General features: G+C 45.0%; 3 protein-coding genes across 5 annotated transcripts in view; 1 reads left to right on the top strand and 2 right to left on the bottom strand.

The window, feature by feature from the left end:
* ralgps2 (Ral GEF with PH domain and SH3 binding motif 2) overlaps positions 1 to 4,803 on the bottom strand; it is a 68,575-nt gene extending 63,772 nt beyond the window's left edge. For all 3 annotated transcript variants that reach the window (XM_084548002.1, XM_084548004.1, XM_084548003.1), the window contains exon 1: positions 4,347 to 4,803. The gene's annotated coding sequence lies outside the window, so the exon portion shown is untranslated. The remainder of the gene's footprint in view (positions 1 to 4,346) is intronic.
* A 165-nt stretch (positions 4,804 to 4,968) lies between these two features.
* Positions 4,969 to 6,678, bottom strand: coa7 (cytochrome c oxidase assembly factor 7). Its single transcript, XM_084548123.1, has 3 exons — positions 6,534 to 6,678; positions 6,253 to 6,393; positions 4,969 to 6,078 (listed from the first exon to the last, which is right to left on the bottom strand). Exons 1-3 carry the CDS (start codon positions 6,637 to 6,639, stop codon positions 5,633 to 5,635), a joined length of 693 nt encoding a protein of 230 aa, XP_084404249.1. The 5' UTR covers positions 6,640 to 6,678; the 3' UTR covers positions 4,969 to 5,632.
* A 595-nt stretch (positions 6,679 to 7,273) lies between these two features.
* zyg11 (zyg-11 family member, cell cycle regulator) lies at positions 7,274 to 14,732 on the top strand. The gene is made up of 18 exons (XM_084548121.1): positions 7,274 to 7,415; positions 7,552 to 7,717; positions 8,628 to 8,839; positions 8,923 to 9,240; positions 9,366 to 9,479; positions 9,582 to 9,698; positions 9,779 to 9,919; positions 10,111 to 10,287; positions 10,880 to 10,944; positions 11,160 to 11,259; positions 11,363 to 11,413; positions 11,500 to 11,661; positions 11,848 to 11,895; positions 11,997 to 12,194; positions 12,284 to 12,336; positions 12,460 to 12,557; positions 12,680 to 12,880; positions 12,969 to 14,732. The coding sequence occupies exons 1-17, from the start codon at positions 7,392 to 7,394 to the stop codon at positions 12,868 to 12,870; spliced, it is 2,235 nt and encodes a 744-aa protein (XP_084404247.1). The 5' UTR covers positions 7,274 to 7,391; the 3' UTR covers positions 12,871 to 12,880; positions 12,969 to 14,732.
* Positions 14,733 to 14,772: the final 40 nt, after the last annotated feature.

Below are 14,772 nucleotides of genomic sequence, written 5' to 3'. Positions count from 1 at the left end.
TAAACCAATGTACATACATAACTTACTTTAAAACATTTTAGACGTGAGATAAATGTATCTCAATAACACTAAATAACCGAATGGCTCACATGAACGAACACCGTCCTGATACACAAATAAATCAGTTAGACATCTATCCTTTCCTCCAGAAATGCTGTGAGACTTCAATATCCATGAAGTGCAAGTACCCAGTGGTTTGCCTAGTCTTGTTTCCAGCTGCATGACGAAGACATAAAGGGACCGACATCAACAGACCAACAAGGCCACAAATGAAGAGAACAAAAAGCAGCTAAAGTCATTGTGCAGTGTGAACGGCGGTCACTCTGAAAGAGCAATTATGACTGGTACGGTTAGAATAGAGCTACCACCTGATTCAGAAGGCTCAGCACATTTCATACAACTATGAACTATAAACAGGATTTGTCATGAAACCATAACACGGTTTTAACAACCAATTTGTGTCCAATCCAAAGGTTCAAAGTCGGTTGCTGTAGTGGCAGGCAGATTCACAAAAGACCCACGAAGATGAGAAGAAGGGAGTGCGGAATAGGCAAGTGGGGCCTTACTGGTGAGCGGATGCAGCGCAAGTCCAACGCATTGTAAGGAATACAGCCTGAGACACGGGTGGACAAGGCAGGACTAAAATAGCATCGGATCCCACTCATTACAAGACAGCAACTGTGTACTGTCTGCGTACGGCTTCCGCTTTAACACTGCCTGTATGTGCCTGCTCTTGGTGGCCTCCACTTCTCCTAAATATGAGCTGTGATTACAACACAGCAGGAACCGCGTGGCAAACACACTCACAACAATAAGAAGCCTCGTGCTACTTCCTCAAATGTTGTTTTGTGTACAACAAAAAAAGGGCACGTTGCTGTGCAATGTAGTGCCTGCCTCTGAGATTTCTGTAGCGAAAGCTGGGGCGTGAATTATTCTCATCTCTTATCATCTTCTCGCACATTCCCACTGTCATGCTCACAGTCAGCCAGTCAGGTGCTAGCCAAGCTCACATCCACAACACCCACTTCAGCTAGCTGCCATCAACATTAGAAACACCTCATATGCATATATCAAGTCCTCATAAAACACACAATCGCACACAGTATTCTTATCGGCGTTCCAAAACAACTAGTCATCCTGTTAAACTACTCCCTGTAGGAACGGACGGAGGAGTTGGATGGCTAGTTATGTGTGGGAATGAACACACACACACACACACAACTAGCTTCCCATTTGCTCTCGTGGTGACAGCGCCAACACTGGGGAGGCATCAGAGGAAGAGCGTGACGACATGTGACTTCGCAGTTCCATCTGTGCTGAATGGATGTGCCAGACGCACGCATAAAGTTACCCTGGCAACTGAGCAACAGCCGTGGTTGGAGGACACACAGAGCAACGGCTTGAGGCAGACCAAAACACCATTAGAATATGTATGGCACCCAGAAGAAGCACACAAAATGACTCCTTATTCATTCGATATGTTAGTGATACACACACATACTGTACATAGGAATGCTTTACATAAACTGTGTAGTGAACATGATGTAATGTAGAGCAGAGAAACATAATCTGAGAAAGAGCAGGGGTTACTCTTGATGACGCAGAAGCACTACAGTGTTTTATCCCTTTCTCTTGTAAACACGGGGCTCTGATTCGGAGGAGGGAGTTTCATTTCACACACAGAGATGTAATCTCCAACTAATCACATTTGCAAACCTTGGACAGAGCAGTTACACCACAGTGCTGAGCAGATGGGCCCACGTACATGAGGCATCTCTGGGATTAGCCCGGCCCAGAAGGCGTAGGTGGCATGTAGAGTTACTAAGGGACAACTTCTAAAAAGTAGCTGGTGCTCGCATTACATTAGAGGGAGTCCTCACAGGTATTATCCGTCAGGGATCCAAACTGGAATTGCAGCCTTAATTTGCATTTAGAAGTAACGTCTGTGAAGGCTAATCCTTTAAATGACTTTGACCATCTGCGACAAGAATCTATGCTTCAACAGTTGGCTTGCGCCCTTGCAAAGACAAATGCTAATGTGACGTATACAAACTGATATGATTAAAAAGACAACAACAGCACGCCATCCGAGTGAGCGTCAGAAAAACCTCCAGGCGACTCGCACTGTTTCTGTTGGCAGGCAGTGGATATGCAACGTGACGTTGTTGTTTACAGTCAGGAAGCAGGAGATAAAGAACAGGATTAACTCAAAAATACACAACGTTCATCAAATACACCATTTGTAATTAGGCACATATACGGGAGTCGTGTTGCTTAAGCCCAGTGCAAAGCTTCACGCAAGACTGAATACTGAATCAACTGTATTTTATTGGATTAAAACCTAAGCCTTAATACCGAAGACTACTGAAGAAAATGATTCAAACGCAGAACCGGCATGTAGGCTACTTCAACTTCCACTGCTTGTCTATGTAAATGGAGGACTTTCTTCAGTTTTGTCAGAATTAGACAAAGCAAAATCCAAAAGTAAAGAGGACTGAGGAGTTCCAGTTTTAGCTTTCATCTCCACATTTGGCTTAAATTTAACTGGATCATTACATAACCACTCTCAAAAAGAATGCTCTCAGAATGGATATGACTGCCATGGTCACTTCTACCCAACGCACAAATACATTGCCGAAAGAAGAGTGACGAAGCCAAACCAGATTGTTTCGGTTCTTTCTGCATAACAGGACACCGCAGCACTGTAAAGGCATGCAAGTCATGAGTCTGAACCAGCGACCTCTGGGTCATATGTTAAGTGTCGGGAACAGCAGCTCCACACAGCCACACTAAATATCGATATGGAACATTCTTGGAGTCCTTTAAAATGGGGTGACAGGTCGGGCTTCAGCAGCGTCACGGAGGAGGCTGACAAAGAGCGTGTCAGATAGGAGGCTTCAGCAGTGGCGGCTTTGCTTAAAGAAAAAGGGCGGTTTAACGGTGACAAATGATTTGACTGCGCCTTCAACGCCAGCTTCAAATACTCATATACGTTTCAAAACATTCCTGACTTTGCAAATTAGGGGAACTGACAAGCAAGATAAAAGCAGATCTGGTCGGGGAGTTTGTTAAGCAGCTCTCGGCAATGCAAACTGTAACAGAGCAAATCACAGACTACCACTATCAGAACACCACTGTCCCACATTTGTCTTGCATAAAAAAAAAAAAAAGGGTCGGCATATTTTCATCAGAGAGATGTGATCAGCAGCTTAATGGCACATTTAGAAACGTTAGGGCTGTGTTTTTCTTTGTGCGATAACAAGATCTGATGCATATTTACAAGAAAGGGATACTTAACTGAAGACAATGACTCAATTAAACTGATAATATTGATCCAAAATTAGATTACCTTAATAGAGGCAGACGGTTCTCAGGAACACGCGCAATGAGCCTGCATATTCTGTGTGTTGTTGGTGAGGTGTGATCACCTTATAAGAGAGACAACTACCAAATGAAGTTGGGATAAATCTGTCTGGTTGAGGCTTTCAAAGTTTCCCCTCATTTAAATCTTTTCAGGGCATCGAGGGCGACAACCGCTGGTCCCCCTTATTCCAAACTCAAAAAAAAAAAACCATCACGGCTAGCCTCTCCTTCACGGGGATGTGTCCCGGTTAAGACAAGATAACCGTGGTTGTGAGCTGTATTGTTCGTGGGTGAACCCACGCCACACCCAACGCGCTCCCCGGTGGGGGGGGTTCACCGCCAATCAGCTATCCGAAGAGGAGAGCCTGCAGTGGGTAGTGAGTATGGCAGCTAAGCGTGCTGCCGTGCAGGGCTAGCAGCAAAAGTGGGTCGACATAAACTCCATGGCCCGAAACCAGAAGCTGCGGCGGATACAGTCAGAAAAGTCAGAATAACAAAATGCAAACTCAAGTGACTACCACCTCTACTGAAAGGTTTTCATATTAGCGTGTTGCAATTCTGGCTAACTAGCTCGGCTCATTAGCCTAGAAAGGGAGCGCATGATTTATTAGCATTACATCCAACTCCTCGGTGCTCCGTCTCTGTGTGGTGGGGCGACAGTATCTTCACGTGGGTGTAGGGGGGGGGTGGAATAAAATAATGGTTTAAATACAAACCTGCACGCAGCTCTATTTTTTTTTTTGTAAAATCCGGGACCTGTCTGTGTTCAGCTTATCGTTACTCCACCATCTCCGTGCCTCCACTTCTTGATGGATAGCGATTTACTTTGATAAGGGAGCATCACGCATTTAAAAACAAACACACCCAAGCCCTTCGTGCGGCTTAACGTTGCGTTAGCTTGCTAACTCGACGCAAAGGGAGGCATTTTCTAAATTATACCGCCGCCGATAACAAAGTTTGCCTCGCGGTGCACTGCAACTCACCGAAGTGCGCCGTTTCCCTCGTCCTTCTTCGCGTAATCCAGCGGGTACATGAGAAGACGGCGGACAGCTAACAGTTTTTCTGGGCTAACGCTCCGGACGCGACGATGCGCCTCGCAACAGCTGTGTTCTGTTTTGAATGAGGGCTGAGGAGGAGACGCACGGCTAACGGGCGGAGCTTCCACGGTGCAACCGGGCCAGTCTGCTCATCATCATCCTTTTAGAGACCGGCTTAGTGTACTCCTTTATGTACGGGCGCCATTTGCAACCCTGTCTGTGTTATCTGCGTGCTGCTAACACAACGTCGGGGGGTATTAGCATCCCGCGTCTCTATTGTAGTGCCACACTTCGGGATAAAGCGAGGCTGTTTGATTTGAAAAGGGCGCAAAGTTCACGTGTTTGATTGGGACTCCCTCTACTGGTTTACAGCTGAGCCTGCATCTCCTCCACCGAGTGAAAACTACACTGACTTGCCACTTTATTAGGTACACAAACAGTGTAACAATTCAACTTCACAAATACCAAGTGTTTCTGTTATTTAGCCTAGCCCACAGACTAGAATGGGGTTGTCAAAACAATACGAGCATGTTGGCACAACACAATACAATTCAACGGCACTACAAACCGCAGCCTTGAATCATCAGCTCTCTCTGTTATTTTAAATAAATGCTGAATACAATAACCTTTGTAGAGCTAAGATTAAGTGCAGGACTGCTGCATTAGGCTGAATTCGTTTTCTCTAGTCTACCACATGCAGAACAATGCACTACTGTTCTAATTATCATCACTTATATCCATATCTTCACAATCTGAGGTGTTCAATTTTTTTTGTTTTACATGATACGCCAATTTCTACATGTTTAGCTTAAGTGCGTCTGAGTTCTGTTTAACTAACAACAGTCACACGGGGCATTCATAGATAATGTTGTTTGTAGGCTGATGCACATGGTAATCTGATGACAGTCTGCTGACCTTTAACCTTGTAAGCTTTTGTGTCTAATCCTTTGTATACCACACATCACAGAAGCATGAATGAACAGAGCATAAGAATCAAGATTCATTTATTGCTTTTATTTATTTATTTTTTGTATACATTTGGCTTAAATCCACAAATACGAAGGAAACTGCTCTCTGAATTTTACCAGCTGTAGACTGTGAATGAGGCAAACACATCCAGACTAACAACACATCATGTCCAACCTTTGATCCCTGAGGACAGGTTTTGTTTGTTCAAGCAATCTGACTGGTCACCACACAAAACAATGATAATTTAATCAGGTGTGTCACAATCACTCCCCAAATTTAAGCTGCCTCTCCTTTTCTAATCCATGCAGCTCCCTCGCTCTATTCTTCAGATCCTCCGCTCTCTTGTCGTCCTTCTCTGTCCCATGCCCGAGCTTGTACATCCGACTCGCATTGGCGCAGCCCCACACATGTCCCAGCTCACATGCTCTGCTGGCGTACTTAAGAGCCTGAGTCATATCCGGTGCCAGTCCTTTCGAATTTCCCTCAATGTACAGTGCACTGAGGTTAAAACACGAAGGAGCAAAGCCGCCTGCGCAGGCCTTCTCATAGTACTGCCGAGCTGCCGTAAGGTCAGGTGCTCCGTCCGTGGCTCGTCCATCATGGGCTAAAAGGCCGACGTTGTGGCAGGCGTCTATGGACTTCTTTCCTCCAGCATTACAGGAGCGCACAAAGCAGGAGTAGGCAGTTTTAAGGCACTCAGTGACTCCACCTGGTGGAAAATTTTAAGAAATTGTCTGAGAACTTGCAGCTTCTGCAGGGAAGTCATGTAAAAAGTTCAAATCTATTCAGATCCCTCAAGTGAATACATGCAAGTCTGTCATTAATCATCATTTAACTGTTTTAAACAGCAAATTATATACAGTTGTAAAGAGTAATAAGCTACCTCTGCCTGCGACATGGTAAGCTCCCAGTTTATAGCAGCTCTCTCCGAATCCATTTGTCTCACAGTTGTGTTTGAGCACTTGTGCTGTAGATTCATAGTTTTTCTTCACCCCTTCCAAGTAATCTGCAAGCCTTTGGCATCCTAAAAACAAACATGTCAGCAGGATAAGCGTTAAACCAAACATAACCAGCAGCAGCATATGAAACAAAGCATTTCAGTGTCTAACTGGGATCAGTCCATGCTTCAGCACCACTAATCTGTGAACAGCGCAGGGATTTTACCTTCAGGGTCTTTCTCTTTGTAGCACTGGTAGCTGTACTCCACTCCTAAATTATCCAAAAACTGCTTCACTTCAGCTTCATCCTCAAAGTTTATAAGTCCAGCCATCTGTCAAGGTCTGAGTGTCCGCGTTTTATAACCAACACATGTGTTGAAGGCTTCGCTCCACACACATCCACTGCTGCTTGACCTTGGTGAATGAGTCAATAAGCGATGTTACAAAATCTTTTATTTAACATTAACAACTCCACAAAGACGTCTGCCGTTCGTCGTGAATTTGTTATAAAGTAGTGCAATAGCTACTCACATAACAGTTTCCCCTTTAAACGGAGAATGATCGCGCCTGTCTTCATATAATCGCTTCCTGGTTGTGTAACCTTCCTCAGCCGGCTTCCGTAGTCCAGCCCCCTTCGCTAATGTACTTCCAGAGCAGTGACCTTTGTTTACTGTCTGTCTGTCTGTCTGTCTGGTCAAAAAATAGACCTAACTGCTCGGCGGTGTCTAAGCTATACCCACGCCCGGTTCCTCATTTATGTTTTTCCGTCGCTAGAGTGATTGGTCGACATGAAATCTGCCACGGCCGACGGCTTTCTACACGTTTGCGCGGAGAGCGATTTTCCACCGCAGAGGCAACAACAAGTGAGCTAGCTAGCTGGTCCCCCGCTAACGATCCCGAGGTGCTCGCGCTCCGTCCTCCCCTGGTTACTGTCAGGCTGATAGGCTCGAGCCCTCCCAGGCAGGTGAACACCGCGAGATCAAACGGCCACAAACGGAGCCGCTCCGCCGCTCGCTAGCGAAAACTACAGCTTGTCGTAGTGAAAGAGAAACCAGTCTCGGTTGTATAAGCTATATTTTAAACCATGGCCTGTAGTCTTCTAAACACGGTAAGTTCAGGTTTGGCCGCAGGTGATTTTTTTATTATTTATTTATTTTTTATCGTGTTTACGTTTTGATTTGAAAAAACAAATTTACATTAATCATCCGCAATCGTCCTCTCTTTTTTTTTTTTTTTTTTTTTAGGATGATGCGTCTCCAGCGGCTCTTACAGACCTGTGTCTCACCTATGTGAGCCAAAACCTGGAGTGTTTCTGCGTGAAGCGCCCGGATGGCTCCCTGTGCTTCAGGGAGGCTGTGCTCTTCCCACAGGAGCTAGCAGACCAGCTGTTGGCCAAGATGGCCACTGAAGGTAAATCTGCACATCTGAAGACACTCATTAAAGCTGAGCACACACAATACAAGATTTTATTTTTGTCAGATTTTACCCATGGTCCCCAGTTGGGCAAAGTCAGTCAAACATGTTTGATTTTTTGGAGCTGAATTTGAACCCAGACGGGTCCTGTGAACTGATTAACAACAGCCAATAAAAAAAAGAGAGGGTTGGACACAAGGAATGGCATCAGAAGACGATGGAAAGTACCTGGAATATCAGGTGTATATATATCGATGGTAAACAGCAAGAGCAGGGAGTGGTGACAACAAACAAGCTGGTACCACTGCAGACCACATCTGTCACCCTCACAAGAGTTTGATGCGTTCAGCTGGTTTGAGAAATCGTGTAGTGTGTGATCCCTTAGCAGGCACAGTTGTTAAGTGTGTGATCCCCAGTCTTTCAGTCGTTATACAAAAATCTGCGTGTACTCCTAGTCTTTTCAGAGTCAGTCATCTCTGAGCGCCGCACGCACCCGCGGCGGTCAGCTTGTTTACCTGTAATTTGCTACTGCTAGTTTTTTGCAGCATGGCTGAAACGAGTTTCGTGGCAGATAATGCGTTATTTAGAGACTGTGTTTCGGTGCCCCAGTCACTCCCACTATATGGATATACGCTGATCTAATTATCTCCCAAAGGAATACAAATTACACAAAAGTTATATGGTCGAGTAAACTATTGTATTTTATGCCAGAGATAAGGTCCAGGTTGTAAAAGGCAGTCGTTCCCTTTAAACAGACAAGTTGTGTCATGCAAAACCAGTGGAAAGTTGTCACTTAAACTAAATCCTTGCCCAAGTAAACAAAGGTGGTATTGTGTAAGGCTCGCTCCTGTGCCATCACTGCCCACACTTCCAAAGATGAATCTGACACAAGTTCATTCCTCTACAGGTCTGTTGAATGACAGTACAGTCGGTGTGTTTCGAAACTGTGAATACCTGCGGCTGAGGCGAGCCTGCATCCGTACAGCCCGCATCTCTGCAGAGGCTTTTCAGAAAGCCCTATGCCCTCATAGACTGCTGGAGCTGGACGCCGCCAGGGTCAATGCTGACCTAACCATTCCTGACATTCTGCAGGGACTGGCCACCAATAAATACTGTCAGGTAAGGGTAAAGCATGTGATGTGACTTAAATACTAAGTCGTTTAAACCTGTTAAACCTTTTTTCCCCCTTAATTGTCCTGCAGGAGTCCCTCCAGCGCCTTGTGTTAACGGGTCTCACTATGTCCTCTCTGGAAGAACCGATATGGTATCGCTTCAGCTCCCTCCAGGGCCTGCGTTCCCTCTCTCTAGCCAATGTAGACTTCTATGACTCTGGGTTAGTCGACGTATGTTCATTGCCTCGTCTTGAGAGCCTCGATCTCTCCAACACGTCTGTTACAAACCTGAGCCCCCTGCTGGGTCTGAAGGAGCGTCTGCGCTCACTAACGCTGCATCAGCTGAAAAGACTGGAGATGAGCACCGCACAGCTGTTGGGAGTCATAGGCCAGTTGGATGTATTGCAGGTAGGGTTGATTGTGTGTTTACTCTTAAACATATCTCTGTTTGTTTATTACACTTCAAGTAGCTTTTCTGTGATTTCACAAACTTGCCTGTTTTGTTGTGTGTGTGTGAAACCCTGTCTGTGCAGCACCTGGACATTAGTGACGACAAGCAGTTTACCTCTGACGTGGCTCGTCAACTGCTCGGACAGCCAGGGATCCTGCCCGCTCTCGTTTCCCTTGATGTGTCAGGGAGGAAACAGGTGTTTTGCTTTTTTACATCTGTAAAAGTTTCTCAGAGAAACTGCAAATAAAGTGTTAATGCCATAGACTTAAGTTTCATCTTGTAATTTTAAATGTCACAGGTGACAGATGCCATCGTTAAGGCATTTGTTGAGGAGAGACCAGGGATGACCTTTGTGGGACTTCTGGCTACAGATGCTGGGTTTTCTGACTTCCTCTCTGGAGAAGGAAATCTAAAAGTAGGTATACGATAGATACGTACTGTACATTAAAGTGTGTAGAAATTTGGTTTGCTAAACCGTCTTCTGTGTGCAAACAGGTAACGGGAGAAGCTAACGAGACCCAGATCTGTGAGGCGCTGCGACGCTACAGCGAGAGAGAAGGATTTGTCAGAGAAGCTCTGTTTCATCTGTTCAGCCTGACCCATGTCATGGAGAAACCAAGGCCAGACATCCTCAAGGTAAACTCACATGATGTTATTTCTCATTAAATTAAATCCTCAAAGCTTTTATTAACCACTGTTTTTATCTCATAAGCAATATTAGGTCTGTCACATATATCCTCCGCCTGAAGAGATTGTGCAGAGTATTATGTCAGTGCCCTGTACATTCATTGTAACTCCTCTTATCTTATTATATTTTTTGTTTCCAGCTGGTAGTTTTGGGGATGAAGAACCACCCAGCAACTCTGAATGTCCAGCTGGCAGCCAGTGCATGTGTGTTCAACCTGACAAAGCAGGACCTGGCAGCAGGAATGCCAGTCCGACTGTTGAGCACAGTCACCCAGCTTCTACTGGAGGCCATGAGGACTTTCCCCAACCACCAACAGGTACCCTCACGCCTTACCTGCTCCTACTCGGTGACAATAAACACCCAGTCAGAGCAATGATTCCATTTCGCAAGCACCTCGCAAAGTTGACCAACACAGGGAACTCATGGGTTGTGTGACGTGGAACATGTTCCCATCAACAACATCAGAGAGAGGAAAAAAATGTTCGCAATATTGCAATTTGTGGAACTTCCCTCAGCCACAAAAAGCAGCTTCCAGTTTGTTGTTTTGTTTTACAATACTTGCAATATCACTGTTGCTCAGTTATTGAATTTTAATGTCGGCTTGTAATGGAACCAAATGCAGGCATATGATCAGAACTGGGCAGGTGCACCGTATTCAAGTACGTACAGTTAGGACTTACGCACAGCAACAGTACAGGACATTGTATTTTCAAAGAATTAGCAAGATATATAGCATCCAACAAACTGGATACAAGAAGAAGAGTGCTTATTGACTTTTCACAATTACATACTCATAGTGAGACAGACATAGTATTTCTGTTCACCCATATTACTGGGCTTCTGTAACTACTCAAAGCTAATCGGGGTGTAATCAGTATATTAAAAGATTATGTTTTATCTTTCTGTAGCTGCAGAAAAACTGCCTGCTGTCTCTGTGCAGTGATCGCATTCTGCAAGAAGTCCCATTCAACAGGTGAGGAACAACTGTTCACGTTTTTTTTATTTTTTTTTATTTTTTACTATACCTAAAAAAGAAAAAAAACGTGAAATGTAAAAACTGAAAAAGTAAACGTGTCCTAAAGCAGGAAACCTAAATGTTCACCAACCGACAGGCTGTGATGTAACCCCGTCTCTGTCAAGGGCGTAATTTACAGTACAAATGCTTTGCTTCATTTTCCTGTTTCTAAGGTTTGAAGCTGCTAAACTCGTGATGCAGTGGCTCTGCAACCACGAAGACCAGAACATGCAGCGGATGGCTGTGGCTATCATTTCCATATTGGCTGCTAAGGTACATTACATGTATTCTATTAGCATCACGTCAGCTGTTATTCATGCACTGTCAGTGTATCTGTAGGGTTTTTCCTGAACACTACGATATTTGCTTTTTGCAGTTGTCCACAGAGCAGACAGCCCAGCTGGGAGCAGAGTTGTTTATAGTGAAGGTATGTTTTTCTCCTGGGCCGATCCTCTGGCTTTACTAATTTGACAAAATCGATTCCATTACAAATACATTCTCTCTGCCTTGCAGCAACTGCTCCACATTGTGCGTCAGAAGGCAACTCAGGGCGTGGTGGACGCCACCCTCAAATTTACACTGAGCGCGCTCTGGAACCTCACCGACGAATCACCAACAACCTGCCGCCATTTTATTGAGAACCAGGGCCTGGACCTGTTCATTAAAGTGCTAGAGGTGCGCAGAAACGTCAGCATGTAAATAAACCGTGAACACTACAGAAGAGCAGTGCAGATTTTAAGAAGAGATAGTCGTCACACTTAATCATGTATTACTCAGTTTAAGTACATTAGCCTGTGGGGTGGCCTGACTCATTGTTGTTTTGTTTCCATCCTCCCCCTCTTCCCTCACCTCTCTCTGTAGTCATTCCCCAATGAATCTTCTATCCAGCAGAAGGTTCTTGGCCTGCTGGTGAGTTTGCCGCTCTTTTATTCCCCTTTAGAAAAGCTGAATGTTGAATAAATGAACGAAATCAAGAAATCACTAATCCCTCTTCACCTTCCGTTGTGTAGAACAACATAGCAGAGGTTGGGGAGCTACACGGAGAGCTCATGGTGCAGGGCTTTCTGGATCACATCAGCACTCTGCTGCACAGCCCGGAAGTGGAGGTCAGCTACTTCGCTGCAGGCATCCTTGCACATCTGACGTCAAGAGGAGAGGAGGCCTGGACGCTCAGTGCCAGTCTTCGGTCCTCACTGCTTGAGCAGCTGGTGGGAATGAGTTAAACTACTTCAAAAGGTCGGCACAGATCCACCGTTATTAAAGCTGGTTTGAGCGTAATGTATTTATCAATCCACAGCATGATGTCATCATGAAGTGGCCCCCGCCTGAGTGTGAAATGGTGGCCTACAGGTGAGATGAAACCTCTACAATAATAATGATAATGAAGCAGCTTAACAAGGCTAGAAAGAGCCAAGTTTTCACTATGTAACGTGCGACTCATTTAACAAATTGACATTGTCTCTTCTTCTTCAGGTCATTTAATCCCTTCTTCCCCCTGTTGGAGTGCTTTCACACACCTGGTGTGCAGCTGTGGGCTGCCTGGGCCATGCAACACGTCTGCAGCAAGAATGGTGAGACACATATGCATGCAGATATAAAACCTAATGTTATTCTAGTTTTAAGAGTTTGCCCATTTTCCTCCCCCTCACAAGCAGTTCATTTCTTTAATATTTATATATTTATGTGTCTGCAGCTTCTCGCTACTGCAGCATGTTGTTAGAGGAGGGTGGCCTACAGCAGCTGGAGCAGGTTCATACACACCCACAGACCCACCGAGACGTCAAAATGCTGGCTGAGAGCATTCTGGAGAGCCTGCAGCGCCACAGAGCCCGCACTGGCCAGCCGGCACAAGTACACACAAGTCGCCGCCCGCCGCCGCAGTAGCCTCACCGAGGTGAAGACACACACACACACACACACACGACTCATTTGGCCGCCACCATGGTCGGAGATTTGTCACCCTCTCACATTTTCTCTTTCAGAAAACGAGGCTCCCCGGGCAAGAAGAGGACCTTCAGCTCGGGGTGAGGGGGGGGGGTTGTGTGTATGTGCTCATGTGTAACTGCATATCTCGTGCACAAACGCAGAAGAATTCCCTAGAAAGTAAGCAAAGTAAAGGACAGAGACATTGCAGTTCTTTGCACACTCTAACCTTATTTATTTTCTATGTGTTTGTTTCAAAACAAACGAATTTCTGTGTGGTATTCCTGTGACTATACAAAAGTTAAATTATGATAATTTGTCGCTTAAGTTTAAGTCTCAACATGAAGTTTGTGTTTGTGCTCGCTCTTATTACTAAGACCACGGCATCAAGAGGATTTTTGTACCAAAAACATGTCAGCGCACACGTACAAACCTCAGTCTGGGATTAAACACCCAACAGCTCAACCGGGGGTGACCACCCTGCAGCTCTCATTTCTTGCAGAGTGCCCTGGTTGTCTGAATTAGTTGATCAGCTTGTTAAATATACACGCATGATGCTGCCGTGAGCTCAAGCATGCTGGAGACTGTCTGAAAGCTTGTGCTGTTCATTTTAGGAATGCCTGCTTGAGTGTTTATAGCAGCGCTCTGCTCACTGAAACCCGCGCCCCTTGGTCACAAATACTACTGTTGCTCCCGCCTTCGTTTTATCAGCTAATGCCTCTGATTTGATGTGACCCGACACTTGCCAAGGGTGCGTTTGGTGGATTCAAATGTTCCAAACATTACAACGAAAACCTAAACGATAGAGAAGTTAAATCTCTTCTATAAACGTAAAACGTAAGCAAGCGTAGAATTTACATGACTAGTTGAGTACGACAGTCAGTCATGCCTGGTTAAGTGCATATGTACTTTCCAGGACGCAGATGGCAATAATGATGTGGTCACGATAGGTGTACATTTGTATTGACTCACATCGGTTTTCTCTTTGAGAGACGTGTGTGTGTATATATATATATATGTTGGTATGTGGGTTATGCTTCAAAATGCGTCTTAAAGACAAAGGCAGCACCTCGGTGTGAGCATGTTTGTGTGTACGTCTGTACAAGTAGCAGAATCTTATAAAGTGTATGTAACTTGTACATAATAATAAGACGAGGAGGGAGAAGCAGTATTTGTCCGTGACAGGTTGAACTGATTGCATGTAAATGATTTTACTGTATGTTCCTGCTTTTCCTTCAGTTTATCTGATTAAGAATCACGATAAAGAACAAATGAGGGGCATGATGCGAAGGATCCTGTTTGCACAAGGACAGTGGAGGGGTTTAACATATTTAAGGGTGTTTTAAACGCGACATTAGCATCCAACAAGTCACCACTTTGTACACTGCGAAGCCACCATAAGGTCACTGTGGCCACCCTCTCCATGTTCAGCCCTCAATGAGGCTCCCGTCTCCGTTTCTATGCAAGCACCCTCTGATACAACATTTTGGGTCAAGGCGGACGTCGGCTTCAGCTGGAATACCAGAGGCAGATCAGAAGACTTGAACAGGTGACCGGATGTACGTGGACGGAAGTAAATATCTAAGTTGGGACCGCTGTCGGCAAATCATCCATCACCTCATCTGCTCAGTGAACGACGGCCTTATTGTGTTTCTGCAAATCTGTTCTTGTGTGAGCTTGCTAACGATGCAACGAGCTGTAGACGAGAGAACTTCTTCTTCTTCTCTGTCACTCCCATAAACGTGTTGCTTGTTTAGCTGAGGCCCCGAACACCAATCCCAGATAAAGGCCAGTTTGATTTTTTTTTTTTTTTTCTATATTATTTTTCACAAGAACTGAAATTGCAAAACGTCAAGCTACTAT

The sequence above is a fragment of the Chelon labrosus genome (genome assembly GCF_963514085.1).
Source record: "Chelon labrosus genome assembly, chromosome: 7".
Classification (NCBI taxonomy): Eukaryota; Metazoa; Chordata; class Actinopteri; order Mugiliformes; family Mugilidae; genus Chelon; species Chelon labrosus.
The sequence above is the reverse complement of the archived record's forward strand: the minus strand, read 5'-3'. Positions and strand labels throughout refer to the sequence as shown.